Here is a 22465-nt window from a genome sequence, read left to right as displayed (position 1 = left end):
GCCAAAACAAATCTATTAAAATTACATTCCTTTCACAAAGGATTTCTGATTGGAATGATCCGTCTCCTGACCAACTGTGGTCCTTAGTACAGTCAAGTGCCTCATCCTAGGTTACCTTGTAAACACTTTATTTTTCCAGAGATAAGAATGGGTTCTGTTTCATTTGTTTGATCATTTTTGTGACTGTTACTATATTCGCAGGCATTTATTTGCATCACATTTTCACAACCTGTATTACATTTATTTATTTCAGATTTTGTTAGTATTATTGCTTGTTGGTTGGTTGGTTGGTTGCGAAACTTTATTGAGGTCCTGCAAGGTGCGCGTCAGCGCGCAGCGGGCGACTCCCACGTCGGGACCGTTAGGCCAAGCCTATCGGCCGCTCCGCGGGCCTGCTGGACGGCCCAAAGTTGGTCGGCCAGGAGGGAGCTGCGAAGGGCCGCCTCCCACCTGACCGATGTAGTGTTGGGGTTAGTGTGCATTGCCTTGCACTCCCAGAGCATGTGCGCCAGCGTGGATACATCCCCACATTCGGGGCAAGCGTCATTGGGGAACACGTCAGGATAAATAGCGTGAAGGGATCTCAGGTTAGGGTACGTGTCGGTCTGCAGTAGTCTGAGCGTAAGGGCCTGTGGCCTATTAAGATTTGGATGAGGGAGTGGATATAGTCTCCGCGCGAGGTAAAAATATTTTGTTATTTCGTTGTACGTGACAGGCGCGTCCCTGTTTTCCGCAACCCCGTTGTTCCCCAATCGTTGCCCGGAACCCGCGCGGTCGGTAAGTGCGCGCGCGGCCTCGTGGGCAGACTCGTTGAGATTGGGGAGAGCGCCTTGGACCTGTCCAACATGTGCAGGAAACCAAATCAGTACGTGGTGCTTGATGCCGTCGCGGCCACCACTTTGGAGCACGCGCAGGGCTTTCTTGGAGATTACACCGCGCTCGAAAGTGCGAATAGCTGACCTAGAGTCACTATAGATGACCTCCCTCTCACCTTCCAGGATGGCCAGGGCGATGGCCACTTGCTCGGCAACCGTCGGATCGTCAGTGTGAACCGATGCGCAGTTGGTGATTTGTTGTTTGGAGTCGACGACGACTGCGGAGAAGGCGCGGCTCCCACGGTACGCGGCCGCGTCGACAAAGCTGACGCCGTGCTCCTCACTGTGAATCTGCTTGAGAAGAGTGGCAGCTCTAGCCCGTCGCCTACCACGATTGTGCTCGGGATGGACATTCCTCGGTATCGGTGCCACGGTGATGAGGTCACGAATCTCACGGGGCACCTGTCTCATCTTCTCGTCCACTTCAGCCGGAGAGTGACCGAGCTCTCGGAGTATATGTCTGCCGGTCTGGGAGCTCGAAAGGCGCGCGAGCTGGGCCCGCTCCTGCGCTTCGGCAATCTCCTCCAACGTATTGTGTACTCCGAGCTGGAGCAGGCGCTCGGTGCGCGTCCTGATCGGGATACCGAGGGCCCGCTTGGTAATCTTTCTGAGCAAGACGTTGATCTTGTCACACTCGGCACGCTGCCAATTGTGCATGGCCGCGACATATGAAAAGTGGCAGAGCACAAAGGCATTGACCAAGCGGATTAGGTTGTCTTCCTTGAGGCCTTGGTAGCGGTTGGCCACCCGCCGAACCAGCCGAACCGCGTTATCCGTCTTGGCGGCGAGCTTGAGTATAGTCTTGCCGTTGGAACCATTGGACTCGATGGTCATGCCGAGGACCCGAATGGAGTCAACTCTGGGTATTGCACTGCCATCTCCGGTGTAGAGCTTGATATCACTCTTCGAGATCGGCTGCCAGTTTTTGGGCTTGGGCCCTCGCCTAGTGGGTTGGTAAAGGAGAAGCTCGGACTTGCTTGGGGAACACCTCAGGCCTGTGGGACGGAGGTAATCTTCCGTGTGTCTATGGCCTCCTGCAGGGAGCGCTCGACTTGCTCGTCGCTGCCACCTGTGCACCAAATGGTAATATCGTCTGCGTAAATTGTGTGGTTAATGCCTTCGATACATGAGAGCCTCTTGGACAACCCGACCATGACAAGATCGAACAGGGTGGGCGATATCACTGACCCTTGTGGCGTGCCGCGTGATCCCAGCTCGATCTCCTCGGAGACAAGGTCTCCCACACTGAGGGTGGCTCTCCTACGGGTCAAGAACGATTTGACATATTTGTAGAATCTGACTCCAAGGCCGAGCTCAGCAATCGACCGCAACACGAAAGAGTGAGCAACATTGTCGAAGGCTTTCTCTAAGTCGAGGCCGAGAATGGCCCGCATGTCTCGAGTGTTGCAGTCGATGGCTTGGTGCTTGAGCAGCTTCATAGCGTCTTGCGTCGAAAGCTTGGCCCGAAAACCAATCATGGTGTACGGGTAGAGCCCATTGTCTTCCAGGTACCGAGTCAACCTATTGAGGACCACATGCTCGGCTACCTTTCCCACGCAGGATGTGAGCGAAATGGGGCGCATGTTGTCCAAGTTGGGTGACTTCCCCTATTGCTTGTTATCTTCTTTTTTTTTTCAATGTTTTGATGCTTTTGTATTTCCACTCCTGCATGGGCTGTGGCCTGTGGTATTTCTGTAAATATGTAAATCAAATAAAGTATGTGATGAACCAAGTTTGGACCACAGGTGTGAGCAGCAATAGAAGTTTCACTAGCCTGCGTAGTGTTTCTGCCAAGGCTTAGTGCAAGCTGTACAATTTTATTTCTGCCTGCATCATTAGCCTTTGAAGAATAATAAGTTTGCAACATCTTTCATCAAAAGACATGCTAGCAAGTACATCATCTTGCAGATGATTTCTACTGTGAATGATCTAGTATGTAAAGTTCATTGATAAAACTACAAGCTTCTCGTTTGGGTAGCTGTGCTCATTCAGAGATGCTTCAGAACGATGTCGTTCATAAAGTTTTTAAGCAGTTTATCCTTTGTATACTAGAAATATACTCTATGCGACATCATAAATGCACCATCTTTTGTGCACGCATGGCATACAGCATTTTCAGTGTTTCCCAGCATGTAACGACGAAAGATTCACATGGCACCATACTGCAGTTGTGGACCATACTTAGACGACAACATTATAAGGACGCCCCTTTCTTTATCAGTAAAGCATGTCTTTCTATGCTTATCTCGAAAATCTCAATATTAAAAAAAATACCTACACAGCAGAAGACTCCAGTATGAAACTTTAGCATAGTCCAGTGGACATATAATTTGAACTATTCTTGCCAACATAGGCTGTTTTTTTTTTCCTGCTGGACATCAAACTTTGCCTGGGTTGATTCTGTAAGCACTGCAGACTTACAGGCATCAGAAACAGTGATTGAGGATTGCATTTGGAGGCCACTGCTGTTAACACCAAGATGGTGCTCAATGCAACATTCAGGCTCAATAGATTACCAACATAACAATATGCAATCACTTATTGATTGGTACATTTGCTCTTAGATTTCACTCATAGTACACCTGCGATCTCCAACAAGTTCACACTAATAATGTGGCCAATTTCTCATGCCAGGTTTGTTTTACCGTAACTGGTGTAATTAACCAGTTGGGTGATCAGTGATGTCACCGCCCAAGGAATGTTAAAGGCCACTATAAGTGCAGCAATAAAGTTGATATGTGGGAATCAACTTCCCAAAACCATCATATGATTATGAGAGACGCTGCAGTGGAAGGCGCCGGAAATTTCGACCACCTCAGGTTCTTTAATGTCCACCTAGATCTGAGCACGCGAGCCTACAGCATTCTCACCTAGACACGCAATAAGGTAATTATATTAGGATGTGTATATGCATATTTGCACATACCCTACCAGTGTAAAATTGTGCATAATCATAACCTCCTACAGCCTAATGTCATAGTCTTCATAACCCACAGTGTGCTATATAAATTGATGGTAGTGTTAGCTAAGAACTAGGACAAAAAAAGACGCATTCCACACGACACAGCGTTAACTTTCCACAACAGTTTTATTGCTGTCGTTGCAACCAAGCGCTGCATTCTGTGGAATGTGTTATTTTGTTCTTTTCTTTAATCTATCCTAGCACCAATCTTTGTGCTATACTAACTAGCTCAAATCGCCACCCTCATAAACTGCAGTGTACACCTTGCTTCAAGAAATTCCCATAGTTTCTGGGTGCTCTTCTACAGCCAAATAACTCTTTACAATTTATAACGCTTGACAGGGTTGTGGATATTGTGGCTCCCAAATTTTATCAAACCCGTTTAAGCGCAGATGCTATTTGAAAAAAAAAAAAAAAAAGCTTATCGATCTCTAACCAAGGGCGATGAAATTTTTGCTGTTTATATGGGTTTTAACATTGATTTCACATATTTACTCAGTTTTAGAGCAGTCGCATTGTTTTTTGTTTTGCAGCATGAGAATGGGTAAAACAGATGTTTTCAGATGCACTTTTTCTGCCACTAAACTTGTATGGTTATTAACCATTAATGGCTCATATCGCTCCACATTAAATGAAGAATATTAATAAGTAATAATAAAGGGTCTCTAAGACATTTCAAATAACAAAAACTGTAATGTGAAAATACCTAGAATGCTCAGCCCAAACTAATTGCTTACTTTAAGTTCATAATGATTGCATAAGCAATATCAGGTTTTAAAAAATTTATTGCACTCTTCACAAGTTGAGAAATATGTGGGCACAACCTCATGTTGATATGGCCATCAAAAATGCCAAAAACATGATTTACAAACTTGATACGTTGCCCAAAATTGCATCTTGAGAAAAATACACTTTAGACATAGAAATGAAAGCTCATTTATGTGCAAAAACATCCTTTTTTAAAATAATTGCTTCCATTACAAGAGCTTTAGAATCATAGTTATTTTGAGCATGTGGCTTTGGTGAACTCCTCATGCGAAATTCAATGGCAAGAAGCCAGGTGCCAATTTCTAAGGGACTCTAGACAATAAGCTCGTTTTGGTTTTTAATAGCCACCTTGTGCATTTTAAAAGCAATTTTAACCTGCTTCATGTTTAATTACAATATTGAATTTTTTGTCTTGAAAGTAGGCAAACTAATCTTGTGAAAACAAGTAAAAACAAAAAATATGCATTTTTGGAAAAGGCATTTTTTGAGTAGCATCTTCCCTCAGGTTTCTTACCCTGCAATGCTCTGCACATCCCAAAGTCTCAATCTTTGGGGTACATTCCAGTTCAAAATGCTAAGATCATGCTGCTGGTCATCAGATTTCCTTTTTTTTGCATTCTGTCTAAACAAATTTTATGCTGCCACAATTTTGTAAATAACTTCTATGGGCATGATGTGTAGTACTTTTGAATACACCATATTGCCACCTGGTGACAAGCGATTAACTCAGATGGATAGTTCGAAAGCACACTTCTCCACATTGAGTCGAGTTGCAGCTGGTCTGTTGCTAGCTGTGTGCTGATGCTTTATTCTTTTTTACAGCAAAAGCCATTATGAGATGGCTTTCGCTATGAGATGATTACATCGTACAAACTTAGAAAATAAAAACCTAGCACCAAAGATAAGGTGGGGCTCGAACCTGGGTCCAGTGGGTGTCAACCCACTATTCTACCACTGAGCTACGCTGGTGCTTGTGACATGTTGGCAAACTTTCCCTAGGGAGGCTTGATGTCGGGAAAGCAATCGCGTTAATATGATTTATAAAGTATTTTAAAACGGCAAAAGAACAACCTGTCATAGCACAATGCGAATAGCGTAACGAGTGGGCCGACCAATGCTCCAACCCATTACGAAAGCTTGTTCTTGTTCCTCTATTAACTGTGACGCATACCCACTTCAGCCACAATTCCTCATCGTCGTCAGGCACTGCATGAACAATTGTGACAAAATTTTTTGCAAGCGTTTAGCAGATACCACACTTCTCAGAAGAATGAGGAAAAATAGCATAGCGAATGCCGGCCTACTACCCAAAAGTTAATTATTAATGCCCTAGTGGGTATCAAGCAAGTGCACTTGCAGTAGTTAACCACTGAGTGCTTTGAAAAGGCTCTGAAAGGCCGCTCTTCTAGCTTTCGCTGCGACTGTGCTGCGCCTTCCCCGCAGGTCTTGCGTTTTATAATGTTCAGCTGCCCAGAAATGCACTCAACTTTGTCGAGAATAGCCATTGTCTTATGTCTTCGAGAATGCATCTTGTTCAAGGCTTAACCATGTACAAGGCTGTTGTAAAAATAGTATTGCAATACCATAATTGTTCATGGTTTTTTTCCATTTAATTAGTATCCAAATCACCTGTAAGAATGCTGCACGTGACAGAAATGTGCTGTATTTACTAGAATGTACTATGATGTAGCAGCACAGGCAGTTAAGCAAAAGCCAATTAAGTCACCAAAACAGCAGCCACATGCAGATGCGAAAGGATAAGTAGAGCAAAATCAACTGTGGTTCAAATATCTAGTTGCAGCATGAGTTTAGGAGAATATCGATAAACATTGGTGTTTACATGTCTATTTAAACTATGTTCTGCTAAAAAAAGAATAATGAAAACTCCAGAAATGTAGTTACATGGTTCTCCACAAGTAGAATATTATGTGGGATTGTGATTACTAGGAACATTCAACTGCATGAATTGCCAACACTCACCGTGAAGAGCCGAACATTTACAGTGATAGCGTCTGTGGCCAGCAATCTAATGGCAACTAATGTCACATGCTAGAGCCAGATGGATTCAACCATGCTGCTAATAATCACAGCGTATTTATGTTCGTTTGATAAGTTGATTACTTTGCTATTCAGAAGCCATGAAACAATGTTGGTGGGCATTAAGTGAATACAAACAAATAAAATAATTTTTCAATACCAAAAACTAGCAAACAGGGCACCGAGAATAATGCTAACCGACGTTTCAATGATGCACCCTGAACCAACGATACTAGATCCTAAAGTTGGCCTAAATAACATATCATGCCTGTACAGTGAGGACACAAGTGCATCCTCTTGAGGTGCCACCACCCTCTGTAGTCTTAGTAAAAAAAAAAAAAAAAACCCGCCACGGTGGTCTAGTGGCTAAGGTACTCGGCGGCTGACCCGCAGGTCGCGGGATCAAATCCCGGCTGTGGCGGCTGCATTTCCGATGGAGGCGGAAATGTTGTAGGCTCGTGTACTCAAATTTGGGTGCACGTTAAAGAACCCCAGGAGGTCAAAATTTCCGGAGCCCTCTACTACGGCGTCTCTCGTAATCATATGGTGGTTTTGGGACGTTAAACCCCAACAATCAATCAATCAAATCAATCAGTCTTAGTACAAACGCCTAGAATTTTTTTAGCTGAAAAAATGGGTGGCTACACTTTTGACTAGAAGCAATACAATACACTACCAAGAAATGTGTACAGAGAATATATGTCATTTTGCACCAAACTTAGCCAGATGGAAGTACATGCTTCTAATACAAATATTGCACAGTGCATGTTCGTTCCTGAATGAGAATGAATTTCTCAATAAATATTGGCTCCCTTCTGCAGTTTGCTCAAATGAGGCTCAATCATGATCCAAAATTCAACCATATAAACATTAGTGCACTAGTTCCAAGGGTGCTTGGCAATGCTGTTCATATTCTTAAAATAATAGATGTTCACTTTAAACATTAAGTCTTGAACGATTAGGAAAAGTGTGCATTATTTTTTCTGATGACCTCCTAGTGGTCAACACTAAAATGCACAAAGATTTGACCAGGATGGGCATATCAGAAGCATCAAAGTCTTTATGCTTCAGGTAATGAATATTTTAGAAATGTAATAGGGCTCAGGATGTCAGAAGCCACAGGTGATGTCAAAATGTGAATCCACCACCTTGTATCTGGCTGCAGAGCTTTTGAGGATTAGAATGGTTACATCTGGGCTAGTTGTTGATCTTGCATGTTGAGTGGTTGTAGCGAAAATTGGATGCACAGATGTAAGAAACACGAAGACGGTGCTGCTGAGGATTGTATTATAGGATGGCACAGCTCAGTTCAATATATTGTCTTCAAACAGATAGTACATGATTCTGCAATAACAAATAGCTCCTAACAATTTGTATACTTAGCATGAAAATAAAAAATTTTACAGAAACTTTATAAGTGGGCAAGAGTCTTTTAAACGAGCATTGCCCTCATTCATGGAAGCCACAGGCCCTGGCTGTTTGCCGTGCCCTGTCCACTAGCCTGGGCTGGTGCTCAAGGTGAGAGCCGGTCAGAGCTGGCCAGCCAACAAACTAGCCCAGGTATTGGTGTTACTTCTTGTAGTTCTTGGAAATCTAGGCCTTGGCTGATGGCACAGACACACCCGCTGTCAGTTGGTCAAAACCTTGCCTCATTCACAATTTCACTTGTAAATAAGCATTACACAAGAAATATTTAATCTGAAACATTGCCTTTTTTTTTAATACCACACAAAACAAAGTACCATCCTATGTGTTTGCTTAGCTTGCTTCTGGACAGAAGCAAACAGTATACACAAAAAAATCTAAACAAATGCGTATATGTACAGTAACCTTTCGCCAAGTATGTGAACCTCAGCACCATAAGTACACATCCTCATTGACCGTGTGCATTGAGTAGCAGGACTAGATGGCAAAAAAAAAGTGTTTCAGAGGTACTTTTTTCCACAAAAATGATTGCTGGAGAGCCAGGAACTGCTCATTATTAAGCGAATGCCCAACCACATCTTTCACTATTAACTCCAACTTGCAGCATCTGACCATACACCTTGTATAAAGAAGAGCGAATAGATACCATACCAATAAGCATATTTGTTCACTTATAAACACCTACACACACACACACACACACCGAGGATAATCAATATGTTGCAATATCATATTCAACTTTTCTTCACCTGGCATAGCTTTCATACAGACCTCTCACTTTTGTAAATCTCAGTTATACAACCACAGTTATAAAATGAAATCTGTGGAGCATTCTAGAGAAAGAATTTTGAAAACACGCTAAGTACTAGGACAGAACCAGAAAATCTTGTGTGGCTATAGCGCAAGGCAATCTACCTCCCACAGCACAGGATCTGTTACTGTTTCATTTGTCGGTACCTGGAAATGACAATCCTCTATTAGTTTTTTCTATGTTGAAGCCAATGACCTACACAACATTTATACCAAGGCTTTGATCTATGGCACACTCCAAAATGTGATTTTGCACAATCTGCATTTTTTGAGAATCCCTGTAAACACTGTACTCAGAAACTGAGAAAAAAAAAAACAAAAGGATGAAAAGTCACTTGTGCGGTGGCCATTGACCCAACACTTTGCCATGGAGCATAATTCATGTGCATAAACGAAAGGAGGGGAGGGCAGTTCTGAAGGAACAGTTGAGGTTTTGTGTTGTTCCCCAAACACTAATGTGAATATTCATTGAGAAGAAACTGTACTAAACCTCACTCATAACCTCGGAACACTTTCCCCTGTGTATGTGTGCGAATTATGCTCTGCGACAAAGCATTGGGTCAATGACTGGCGCGCAAGTGACAAGACACCGCTGCAACATTGCCACAGTCCCCATAGAGGAGGGAACAGATGGATTGGTTCTAAAAAATCAGGCTTATACGTTTAGGTTACCCAGATAGTTTAAAGTTTTTTTCTCAGTTTACTTCCCGGTACCTTCATGTACACTGCAAATATCACAGAAGTGACAAGGAAGTGCCAAGTGTGCACTGTCCTAGTGTCTGCTTTGCTAGCTGGCATAGAGGCTTGACCTTTCAGGAAAACAAAGCGTACATAGTATTTCAACCAATATTTCTTTTTTGGTTTTTCGCAGTGCCCATTGACAAATTACTTTAGTACAGTAAAAAGCAAAGCATCATGTAGCTGTTGTGAGCCAATTTGTTTGCTATAATTATATCTGGTCAAAGCTCTATTAAAGATAGGCAGTAATAATGTGAGTGATGATCTCAAGCCTCTCAATAACGCATACCAAAAGTGAATTGTTGCCAAAAATATCTAAAGGTCATAAAGTATGCCCCATTATTGGTGTACCAACAGAAGCAAGATAATCAAAAGAGTCACAGGTAGCAGCAAACTACATTTTACAAGTTCCAAGAGGATATCTACAGCTCTCAAGTACTGTCTAAATACATAACACATAATTCCATGCAAGGGCCATATAGAATTCATAACAGTTTCTTTCATTATCCATTGTTTTCATTCTCATACCAACAGGTGACAAATCCAGCAATGACAGCAATATGGCAATTTTCAAGAGAGAACTGTAAGTTATCAAATGAAAAAAAAAATTATTCTTACAAAATAAGGTCTCATTATGTCTCCCTGAAAGCCCCATTATAAATGTCGACAGTTTCAGCACTTAGCATTTCGAATCTACCAGTCTCACAAAAAGCAATATTCCTGAATGCCAGCCTACACAGAGACCAGTATGAGCCGCTATAAAGGTGCAGCTGCTTCATGTATAATGGGGCATTGGCATCTTGTATAATATGTACATACGGTGCCCACACAGGTGGTTCTGTATTGCTTATTCTTCCTGCCCTTTTATCTTTCATGCCCATTTCTGCCTTTCTCAGTGCAGTGCATGTATAAGTCAGTTTTTTTTTTTTTTTTTTTTTTTGTAAACTCACTTTTTTCTTTTGCATTTATTCCTATGAACAGAGTTTCAGCAAGCAAGACAAATCTAATGAAATTTATACTAAAGACAACTGATACTAAAGTAATAATGTCAACTGGAGTATTCAAAATTTTTTTAAACATACTATCTAGAAAGTTAAACACAAGGTTGCCACAACACAAATGAGACTTTTGCTGATTCTTGTGCTTGCAAAATGCAACTTACTAGGCAAGAACTGGATAGGAGAAAATTTTTCCTTTCCTTTGTATTCTTAGCCTGCAATCTTTATATACAATCATTGCATAAAGCAACATACACACTGAGACTAATTTATTCTTGCCTACATGCACGGCCATTTTCATTAATAAATGATTGTGAGGATTGGCAGATACCAATCAATCTAAACGCTAATTTAGAAATTCCATGTTTTCTAACTGTTCGCAAGAATGCACTTCAAAAAAGTTTGAGGAATGGTGCTACCCATGCACTGAAAAAACTGCAGTTAACTGTGCAATATGGCACAGATTAGCACACTGCAAACAAGACTACTTATCCTTGGTTCGCACACAAAAATACACCACTGCTTTCGAGAAACAAAGCACAGACACAAGGCACAGATCTCTAAATAACTTTCAAAGATTTGACAATGTTCAAAAATATGTAAAAGTTAGACACAAACTACAATAAGCATGACTATTTTTCAAAATATATCTAGCTTCGATCACAGCTTACGTACAGTGTGACCCACTTAACTGCCTGTTGGTACACAACAGTGCACTAGTAGCCCGGCAGGGGTCCTGTCAACGCAGTACTATAGTTAAAGCAAGAGGGTCCGTCAGCATAGTGCAATCGTGATTACGGTGATGGGGCCCATTAGTGTAGTGAAATCGTGACAGTGACGGGGCTGTCATAATAGCGATGCAACTATAGTGATGGGCTCCGTCGTCGTAAAGCAATGACTACAGTGAGGGGGCCCGTCACCGTAGTGCAGTGGTAAAAATGAGGGGGCCCATTGCTGTGAATTTGTAGTAATTTTAGACACCATTGTTTAGCTGTTCGGGTGGCATGGTGGGTTGACGCGCTGTTTAGGAAGCGGTAGTGCCGCAGGTCGTTGGTTAGAATTTCCATTTTGTAATTTTTACTTTTTTCTTTTCTTTCAAGCAAAATTGATACTTGAGAGCAGTAACACCAATCTTGATGCATTATCTAAAAAAAAAGAAAGTATAAATAACAAAACCGCCATTTGATCTGTTTACCTGCAGCACACCCGATTCCCCAACTGCGCATCAACCCATATACGCGATCCGAACAGTGTGACGGTGGCATCTAAAATGACTACATATTTACGGCAACAGGCCCCCTCATTCTTACCATTACACTATGATGATGAGCCACCTCACCGTAGTCATTGATTTACGGTGACGGGGCCTGTCGCTATAGCTGAATCGCTATTATGATGGCCCCCTCACTGTCACAATTTCACTACGCTAATGGGCCGCATCACCTTAATCACAATTGCACTATGTTGACAAACCCCCTCGCTTTAACAATAGTACGATGAGCCCCATCACTGCAATCATGATTACACTACGCTGACAGGCCCCCTCGCTCCAACAATAGTACTGCATTGACGGGTCCCTTCACCACAGTCACTGCCTAGCAACCCCAAGGGGTCATATGCAATTTAAAGCTACAAAACAAACATGAAGCCAAGTTCATTACTCTGCAGTATAGTAGCTACTGTATTCAACAAAAGGGACTTACATTCATGGCATGTGGCTCTTCAATATTTTGTACACTAATGTAGTCTATCTTTATGGTAAGTTGGGTTCCTCCATCATACAAACAGCATTTTATGCTTCATAAGGACGTCAACCTGTACCTTAATGGAACCTTCATATGGACAGCAACCTGTACAAATGTGCCTTAGTGTATCTCAGCCCCAAACTCTCGGATCACCTAGCTGTGCTGAAATCAACTACAAGCTTACAGCATTCCTTTATCTAGAAACAATGAACTTTTTACAGAGCAGGCATTGAAGTTGCGAGGTATTATTGGCGCCTGATGATATATGGTGTTTTTTGGCGCAAGGGCCATTTGATGGCCAAAGAGCGCCAGTTCATGGGACAAGGAATGTGGACGATGATTGTGATTAGCGGCTGTATAAGGGCCATAAAATTCCTCGCGGTAAGGCGGGTAAAAACATACAAGTAATAAAATCATGACCATGCCGTGAAAGGTGTGTGTGGTGCAAATAGATGAACAAAGTTGGTGATAATAAAAGACGATGGTGGATATGTATGGCATAAGCACAAGTGCCTCACTCGTTCATACTGTTGCGTACAAGGGCCGTGAGGCAGGTGCTTTCTTGTGTAGCCACCGCAGCGAAAACCTCTCAGGAGAGGTCGTGCTACGGAATGCCCGGGTATATGACATGAAAACTATGAATTTCTTTTAAAAACGCAAGCAATGATTTATAACTAAAAAGCGGTTCCCTACCGACGAACATTGCAGGGTGTAAAGGTATATGTTGTCGGTAGGGTAATGGAAAGTGTTGTTTTCTTATAGTGTCCAATTGTTTGCACTGAATTAAAATGTGAAGAACTGTTAGTGCTTCACCACATCTGTCACACAATGGTGGGTCGCCACCGGACAAAAGATATGAGTGTGTCGTGTATGTGTGTCCTATAGTGAGTCTCGTTAGTATTACCTCTGTATGACGCGATTTTGATACTGGAAGCCAATGACCAAGGTGTGGCTTAATAATGTGTAGTTTGTTTTGTGTGTGTGTATCCCACTTGCTCTGCCAGTAGTCCCTAAGGTTTCGTTTGAGAGACGGCTTAAGATCAAGGGCCGGGATTAATATGGGTGTAGGGGCAGTGCTTTTGGGGACGGATGCAGCGAGCTGATCCGCCCTCGCGTTGCCTTCGATCTCACAGTGCCCTGGCACCCAGCACACTACAACATGTTGTTTGAGTGTGTAGAGTGTGCACAAAATGGAGTAAAGTGAGACAAGGACCGGGTTTTTTTGTTTTTTAAGACTGTGCAGAGCCGTTACCACACTGAGGGAGTCTGTATAAATTACTGCTTTTTGTATTTGTAATTGTTTGATGTGTTTATCTGCCACAAGTATCGCGTAAGCTTCTGCTGTGAAGATACTTGTGCCTGGATGTAGAGGGCCAGCATCCGAAAAGGATGGGCCGACAGCAGCGTAGGACACAGAGGAGTTGGACTTGGAGGCATCTGTAAAGAACTCAGGACGTGTGTATTTGTGTTGAAGTTCCAGGAAGTATGTTCGGATATGGGCAATAGGCGCATGTTTTGTAACTTCTAGAAAGGACACATCGCAGTCTATAGTCTGCCATTGCCACGGCGGCAGATAGGCTACAGGAGCCATTACACTGTGTTCAAGTGAGACTCCAGTTTCCTCAGCTAGACTTTTCAGGCGAACTGAGAAGGGCTGCCTCATCGAAGGCCTGTTTTGAAACAGAATTGAGCTCAACAAATCATTAAGAGTAGAGTATGAGGGGTGCTTCTTATCCGCTTTCACCTTAAGGAAATAAACAAAGGACATGTAAGTTCTCTGCAGGTGAAGCGACCACTCATTTGACTCAACATAAAGGCTTTCTATGGGGCTGGTGCGAAAAGCACCCGTAGAAAGGCAGATGCCCAAATGGTGCACGGGGTCCAGCATCTTCAAAGCACTTTGAGTTGCAGACTGATAAACAACGGCCCCATAATCTAAGCGGGTGCGAACGAGGCTTCGATACAGATTCATGAGGCATTGCCTGTCACTACCCCAAGTAGTACGTGACAACACTTTTATAACATTCATGGCTTTTAAACATTTTGTTTTTAAATACTTTATGTGTGGTACAAAGGTCAACTTGTTGTCCAAGATTAAGCCTAGGAATTTATGCTCGGCATTGACGGACAGACGTTGCCCGTTCAGTCGAATGTCAGGTTCCGAGTGCATGCCTCTCTTTCGAGAGAACAAGACACACGTGCTTTTTTGTGAGTTAAGTCGAAATCCGTTTTCATCTGCCCATTTGGAGACCTTGTTTAAACACAGCTGAACCTGCCGCTCACACATTGCCAAGTTGCATGACTTGAAGCCAAGCTGAACGTCGTCGACATATGTACAATAGAACATATTGTGGGGGATGGACAAGTGCAAGGAATTCATTTTGATAATAAAAAGTGTGCAACTAAGCACACCACCTTGTGGCACGCCTGTTTCCTGGACAAATGTCTGTGAGAGAACACTGCCCACACGGACACGGAATGTTCGATTGGACAAGTAACTCTCAATTATGGAAAGCATTCTACCGCGCACACCCAGGTGAGACAAGTCTCTTAATATGCCAAAACGCCATGTTGTGTCGTAAGCCTTTTCGATATCGAGAAACACAGAAAGTATTGTTTGTGGACGAAAGCGTCTCGGATCTGTGCCTCGATATGCACCAGATGGTCGGTGGTAGATCTACCCTCTCGAAACCCACATTGGTATTGGTCAAGCAGATTGTGTGTTTCAATGAAATATAAAAGTCGGCGGTTTATCATTTTTTCAACAAGTTTACAAAGGCAGCTGGTTAGTGCAATTTGCCTATAACTTGAAACAGAGGAAGGGTCCTTGCCCTGTTTCAAAATAGGGATAACAATGGCTTCTTTCCAGGAAGTAGGTATGGTGCCAGAAAGCCAGACAGCATTGTATAGGGAGAGTAAAGTTTTTCGCGTTTCAAGCGGCAGGTTTTTCAACATTTCATACATGACATGGTCGTGGCCTGGGGCAGAATTACTGCAGGAATTTAGTGATGTTTGTAGCTCAGCTAAGTTGAAAGGTTGGTTGTATGCCTCATATTTCGTACACTTGTATTCCAGTTTCTGCTTTTCGATTTTTGCTTTATATCTTAGAAAAGCTTCAGTATAGTGTGACGAGCTAGAGACCTGCTCGAAGTGTGCACCGAGGAAGTTGGCCTGATCTTGCAGGCTGTCACCCTGTGTGTTTACGAGTGGGAGTGAATGCACTTGTCTTCATGCTACTCTACCAACCATGTTCCAGACTTTAGCCTCTTGGGTATAAGAATTAATCCCCGATAAAAACTTGTGCCAGCTTTCTCTTCTGGCCTGCCGACGCGTTCTCCTGGCCTGAGACTTCATTTTCTTAAAAGTGACAAGATTTTCGGCTGTCGGTGAGTTCCGAAGCACCCTCCATGCTTTGTTTTGCTGCCTGCGTGCATTTTGGCACCATGGGACGTGTCGCTTGCCGGGCTGTCCAGATGTTTGTGGGATGCATTTGGCTGCTGCGTTAATAAGGAGAGCTGTGAAGTACTGCACAGCTTCATCAATGCTTAGCGTACATATGTCAGTCCAAGATAAGTGAGCTTTGTTATGAAACTGTTCCCAGTCGGCTTTGTGTATAAGCCATTTGGGAACTCGTGGAGGACATTCGTATGATGTTTGTGTACTCAAAACAACAAGAAAATGGTCACTTCCGTAGGGATTATTTAGAACTTTCCATTGGAGTAATGGTACAAGTGAAGGAGATGCGATGCTGAGATCTATGGAAGAGTAGGTTTTGTTGGCAAGGTTATAATATGTTGCCTCTTTCCTATTCAACAGGCAGGCACCGGAGGAAAAAAGGAACTGTTCAATGAGACGACCTCAGCATCGCAGCGAGAATCACCCCATAGACTGCTATGAGCATTCAGATCACCAAGGACCAAATAAGGTTCGGGTAGTTGATCTATTAAGGACTCAAATTCTAGTTTTCCAAGACGGTGGTGTGGGGGTATGTACAGAGAGCAGATGGTGACGAGCTTGTTGAAAAGAACTGCTCGAACAGCCACTGCCTCTAGTGTTGTTTGCAGTGGTAAATGTGTGCATGCTACTTTTTGATTAACAATAATTGCTACACCGCCGGATGATGCCGCAGCATCATCTCTGTCCTTTCGGAAGAGAACATACCGACGCGAAAAATTCGTGTTTTTAGATTTTAAATGAGTTTCCTATACACACAGCACTTTCGGCGAATATTTGCAAAAGAGCTTTTGAACATCATCGATGTTTCTAAGGAGTCCTCTGACGTTCCAATGTATTATTTGTGTTGCCATATTGGAGGTAACGTAGTGCTGTGTGTAAGGAAAAATGGGTGTGTCTGTTTCTTAAGCTAAGCGTTAAGACTCAAAGAACAGGGCCGTCGCCAGGCCCCGTTATTGGCTTTTTATTTCTTTTGGCGCGCTCCAGGGAGCTACGCGGATCTTTCGGCACCAGGGGTACCGTGGTGTCCATTGCCTCCTCAGAGGCACTGCGTGCCCGCATTTGCGAGCTGATGTTTTGGGCTTGGAACCTCACCTGATGAGACGAGGCCTTCATATAGGCCGACCCTGGGGTCTCCTTCACCTCGGGGGGGCGAAACCTTCGGTCCTCTTGGGCTAGAGGTCGAAGGAACCTCCTTTAATGCTGGGATACCCTGGCCGCTGCAAGAGCTTGCAGCGGCCGTGGTTGTCGCCGTGGGGACGAGTGGCAGGGCAGCCTTGGCTGTTCCCGCCGTGGGTGGGGGCATTGGCGACCGCCTCGGCACACTGTGCCTGGCATGGGCAGTTGCCGCAGGCCGTTGTAGTGCTGCCCCCTGTTGCACTACATTGGCGAACGATAGTTTGTTTGTGAAAAGACCAGATACTTGTTGACGGGCTTCTCGGAAAGTAATGTTTTGTGTGATTTTGATTGTAACAATTTCTTTTTCCTTTTTCCATGTTGGACAGGTTCGGGAGTATGCAGGATGGGCACCATCGCAGTTTGCGCAGTGGGCCCCATCCTCCACCTTACACTCGTCCATAGCGTGTCCCGTGGTGGCACACTTTCCGCAGGTGAGTTGGCCGCGGCAACTCTGAGAGCCGTGACCAAAACGCTGGCATTTGAAGCAACGTCATGGGTTGGGAATGTAGGGTCTCACATTCAACTTCAAGTATCCTGTTTCGAGATGTTCAGGCAGGGTACTGGTGCAAAATGTCACAATTATGTGTTTTGTTGGGATTTCCTTCTTATCTCGCCTAATTTTGATTCTTTGTACTTGTGTCACCTGCTGGTCCTTCCAGCCCTCGAGGAGCTCATCTTCAGTCAGGTCAAGCAAGTCTTGATCAGATACAACGCCTCGGGAAAGGTTGAGTGAGCGGTGTGGTGTAATTGAGATAGGTATGTTTCCAAACGATTCTAGTTTTGAGAGGTTTTCATACTGGCTCTGACTTTTTACCTCGAGGAGGTCATCCCCACTGGCCATTCTTGTAGCCTGGTAACCTGGTCCAAGTGTAATGGTGAGGCATTTGGAAACAACGAAAGGCGAAATAGTTCTGGCGTTCTTTTCAGCGGTTTCACAATGGATTACATGGTAGCGGGGAAAGGTTTCTTTCGGTTTGCTGAAATAATTGCAAAAGTCTTCGGTGCGCCCTCTCTTCGAGAGAGGACGATCGTGCAATGAAAGGAGAGAAGAAAAAGCCATAAACTAAATATGAGTTCGGCAGCCATGCCAGCCACCCACCATGGAGCCCAACACGGGGACGTGACAAGTCCTAAATTTATATGAGGCATGTCAACGTCAGCTGTACACGGCCGCTATAACCAAATATATTGTGCCCAAGGCAGAGCACATACACAAGGTTAACCCTTGCCGCCAGGAAAAATCAGAAGTAAATGGAAGAGAAAAGAAGACAGGAAAGATTTAAAGACGAGAAAAGACTAAAATGTAAAGAGAGAGAGAAATAGGAAAAGGCGACTACCGATTTCCCCTGGGTGGGTCAGCCCAGGGGTGCCGTCTACGTGAAGCCGGGGCCAAAGGGGTACATTGCCTCTGCCGGGGGGCCTTAAAGGTCCAATCACCCAGCATTGGCTCAACCCCCAGGATCCCCTTTTCCCCGGACACGGCAAAGCTACGCACGGCTAGGCGTGGGAGGGAGCCGAAACTCCCCCGTTAGCTCGGGTCCGTGGTCGCTACACACTAAGCGCCTACTTGCGCAGGCGCCCCTGCGGGGTATTATTGGCTCCTACAAATATACGTTCATAAATAAACAAATGAACAATATCTACATGCTTTCTATTTTTGAAATATCAGAGCCTGAGCTGTTAAGTTGACTTTGCACGTTTTTAAATATTTTCAAATGAAATATAGCTAGTGGTTATATAATATTACAGAGAGAATAGAAAGACAGTATAAAAAACTATGAAGTGAATAAGTCTGTAAATAAAAATTATTGCAATGAATCGGCAACACCTGCCTTTGGTAGGGGCCATAAAGTAAGAAAAAAGATGGCAATTATTGTACATGCTGAAAAGTTGCATACAACTGTTAGACCTTAGTATTCAGACGTGAAATTTAATTTACTAGCAAAACTAACAAAGAAAAGACAATTGGTTCGAACACAATTTTATGAGACGATTCAGCATAACTTGAAGCCACTATACAGAGTAAAAAGCAGTCTCCCAGTTGAATGCTGCATGCCGTACAAGGCACACTCGCAATAGATCAATGTATTGCCTTGAAGGCGAATAAGAAAGCACCAAAAGTGTTCTACTATATACTACAAAAAAAGTCACTTCACTGAAGTCATTGGATTTCATAACTACAGAGGAGAAAATTTCCCTTGCAAAGCTTTATGTGCAGTTAATATGTACAAACAAGTTGCTACTCTGTGCAACTTGCTTGTTGTGTATATCAGAAAATTGGCATAGTATACATGAAATATCATTACTGACAGCAAGACTAAGTAAGGAACAGAATAGGTAACAGACCTGACAAGAGGCACATCCCCATGCCTAGAAGGCTTCCTTAGCTTAAATAAAACTTTAAAACCGAATTCAGATTTGTTGTTCTTCAACTAGAGTATGTGGACTTTTTTTTTCAGTTTAGTTAAACTGAAAAATAGGTACATAATTGATCTAAGAAGTTTGACTGATTTAAATACAAAACAGTAATTATAAAACTTCTATAAAATTCCATGCATATTTCATATAAAGTTAGCAAAGAGCTACTTTCACAAACAAAACAATAGTATCAGAGCTACAATGCACATTCCGTATTCTGCTTGAGAAGTATACTTATCACGTGTTTCCCATGAAGAGAGTAAAAAAAAAATCACACTATGTTTCCAGCAAAGCAATCACTGATATATCTTTAGCATATGATGCACACATCTATATACAAGTGGATCACAAATGCATGTGTAGTCTGTAAAAATGTTCCACATAAAGTTGTAGTGTACACCACTCTGACTTTCCTCATGACAAACTTCCACAGCTGGCTCAACTGCTAATCTTCATAACTGCAGCTGTCTAGGCTTGCAGAAAATGTGATCACAATGTTCGCGATGTCCCATAGTTGATTATGTAATAGTCGTGATAGTACATCAATATCGCCAAAGGTTACCCTATTATGAGTGAAATCCAGACAGCCATGTTGCCCAAGTTGTTGTATCAGTTGCAGAAGATGTTGTCAATGACAATGGCAAATGGCACCTGAACGAGAACAAGTGCACAAGATATTAGACAGTCAGTGCATTTATCTTTTACCAAAACAGATCGAAATAGAAAGCTTTGTATCCTTATGTAAATAACTGCCACTTTGCACTATCTTCAAGAATAAACATGACCGCAAATTCTTTGAGCCAGTCTCAACATGATCATTTATCAAATTCATGCAGTTACCTTCACATATAACTACAAAGTTGACTGGTGCCAAAGAGGTCTTGAGCTCGAGGTGTAAAAAGAGCCCTATTGGGATGCAAATTATACACCTTTCTATACATTACTTACACTGCACGAGTTCTCATGGTGTTGTAACGTTAACATCAAAGTAGATATTTTAATCACCTTCAGAAATTGGCACTCTACATTGACAGCAGTAGCGAAACTTTTTGCAGAAGTGCAGTGCTATCCACTGTGATTAGCCCCATGCATGTTGTAGGTTTTTCATTTCTCTTGCATGAAGAAATACAAACATGTACATATGCAAACAACCATGCTATATATTCACATTTAAAAACTAGAAAATAAGCTAAAAAATAAATATATCTTGAGAATTTGCATGTATGCTTAAATAGCGATTTTTTTTATACATTAGAACAGTTCCCTAAAAATGAACTTTGAACATTCAGTATTATGCCAAAATGTTCTCTCACTTTTAAATAGAGGTAAATGTAAATATTGTAGAGTTTGGTAAGCAAAACAAAAAACAAAAGGCTTATTTACTCTACGCATGTAGCACCATTTATAACTGGATGTGTGATCACTTTCAGCGGTTCAAAATCAGAAATGCATTCAGCCACACACTGACGGCAACAATGAGGCACATCATAAGAGGCAATAAAGACTGCACAGGTGTTAATGGAGAGAAAACATGGCCTTACACTAGGCACCACACATGTGACCAGAAAGAAACTCATTCTCATGGTTTATTTTTGCTTGCATGAAGTGCAATTTTGGAGTTTGGTGGTGTGAATGATTCTTCTACATTGAAATCTCATTGATACAATTCTGCATAATATAATTTTTGACCAAATACATTTACCTTTCTATTCCTGGCAAACGTACCTCAGAAATAATAAACTCTCAGAAACAATAAACTGGTCATGGGTTTAATAAGATCACATTTTTGCTCAGAATATGACCATAAAAGTGAATCTTGATCGATATATCTAGAAATCCAACATTTATTCTTCCATATATTAGCTCGAACAGCGTTCAAACAAGCTTCAACTTGCGTGTTGCACAGCTGATGACACATAAAAGCCAGACAGAGCCATGGCAATGAGTTCTAAATAGCAAGTGATGCACTCGAACATTTAGATGCACTTCATTGCTTCATTGCGAATGCAGAGCTCAGTGAGCGAACTGCAATTCCTTTTTCTAGCATTGCAAAAGAATTTACTCCTGGACCTTGAAATTAAAAAAGTAGTGCAGCACAATTTGACCAGCTACTTCGATGTTGCTAATTAAAAGTGAGTTGATGATGAAGTATGAATACATTTTTGTCCTTTTTTAATCTCTTTGGTTAATATAACTTTTGCATAATAAATTATTTTCTCGTTGCACTGAAAAGTGTATCAATGAGATTCCACTGTATTTAGAGCTTTCGGAACAGCAGTTTAATCATTTATACTTGTCTGCATACACATGAAACAATTGTGTGAAATCCATTGCGATAAAACTCCTATGTGAGAGCCAGAACACCAGTTTCTCTTTTTTTCGATGCTGTATGGTCTTGCGTAGTCGGTACACACGATTTTACAGAACTGCACACCACTATGATTGCCCCTGAAGAAGCCTTTGCAAGTTTTGTCAAAACCTAGCACCTTCTTTCTCTCATGCATGTAACAGGTGCACACACAAACCCACCCATTTCTGTTCACACTTACATGCAAGCATGCACATAATACACAAATGCACAGGTATGGATTACCTATTTAGGTGATCTTTTATGAGATATCAGAGATTTAATGCATTTTTAAACTGGAAGTATGATAATGAGGACACAAGGCGAAGTATAATGCACCACACAGCGCCTCGTGTCCTCTGTTTCATGTTGCCCCATTAAAAAAATGCATAACAAATTCCCACTTGCCCAAATGTGAATTAGTCTACCAAAGACGTAAGCAATTCAGCTTGAAAAAAATGCAATAATTTACCTGTGCAAGCATCCCAAGAAACGCCCACACCCTGAACATTTTCAGGGGAACACTGACAAGGTACTGAAGTAGAAAGTGTTCATAGAAATACTATATTTTCTCACAGAGCATGGTGACAGCATTGGTAAATCAGTATTCTGTACATTAATTACTATTTTTGGAATGTACATGCTTAACTTAAATGCAAGAGTCAACTAGTAAAGGTAAGATTACACAATGTATATTTAAAAACATTTTC

General features: G+C 42.4%; 1 protein-coding gene across 1 annotated transcript in view; it reads right to left on the bottom strand.

Annotated features, from left to right (window-relative positions):
• Positions 1-219: 219 nt before the first annotated feature.
• LOC119182143 (uncharacterized) overlaps positions 220-22465 on the bottom strand; it is a 38257-nt gene continuing 16011 nt past the window's right edge. The window contains exons 8-9 of the mRNA XM_075878451.1: positions 19971-20059; positions 220-2567 (exon numbers count right to left, since the gene is read on the bottom strand). Coding sequence (XP_075734566.1) covers positions 327-1709 — 1383 coding nt within the window. The 5' untranslated portion in view covers positions 1710-2567; positions 19971-20059 and the 3' untranslated portion in view covers positions 220-326. The remainder of the gene's footprint in view (positions 2568-19970; positions 20060-22465) is intronic.

This window comes from Rhipicephalus microplus, chromosome X (genome assembly GCF_043290135.1).
Source record: "Rhipicephalus microplus isolate Deutch F79 chromosome X, USDA_Rmic, whole genome shotgun sequence".
Lineage (NCBI taxonomy): Eukaryota > Metazoa > Arthropoda > Arachnida > Ixodida > Ixodidae > Rhipicephalus > Rhipicephalus microplus.
Note: the sequence above shows the minus strand (reverse complement) of the source record. Positions and strands in the feature narration are given on the sequence as shown.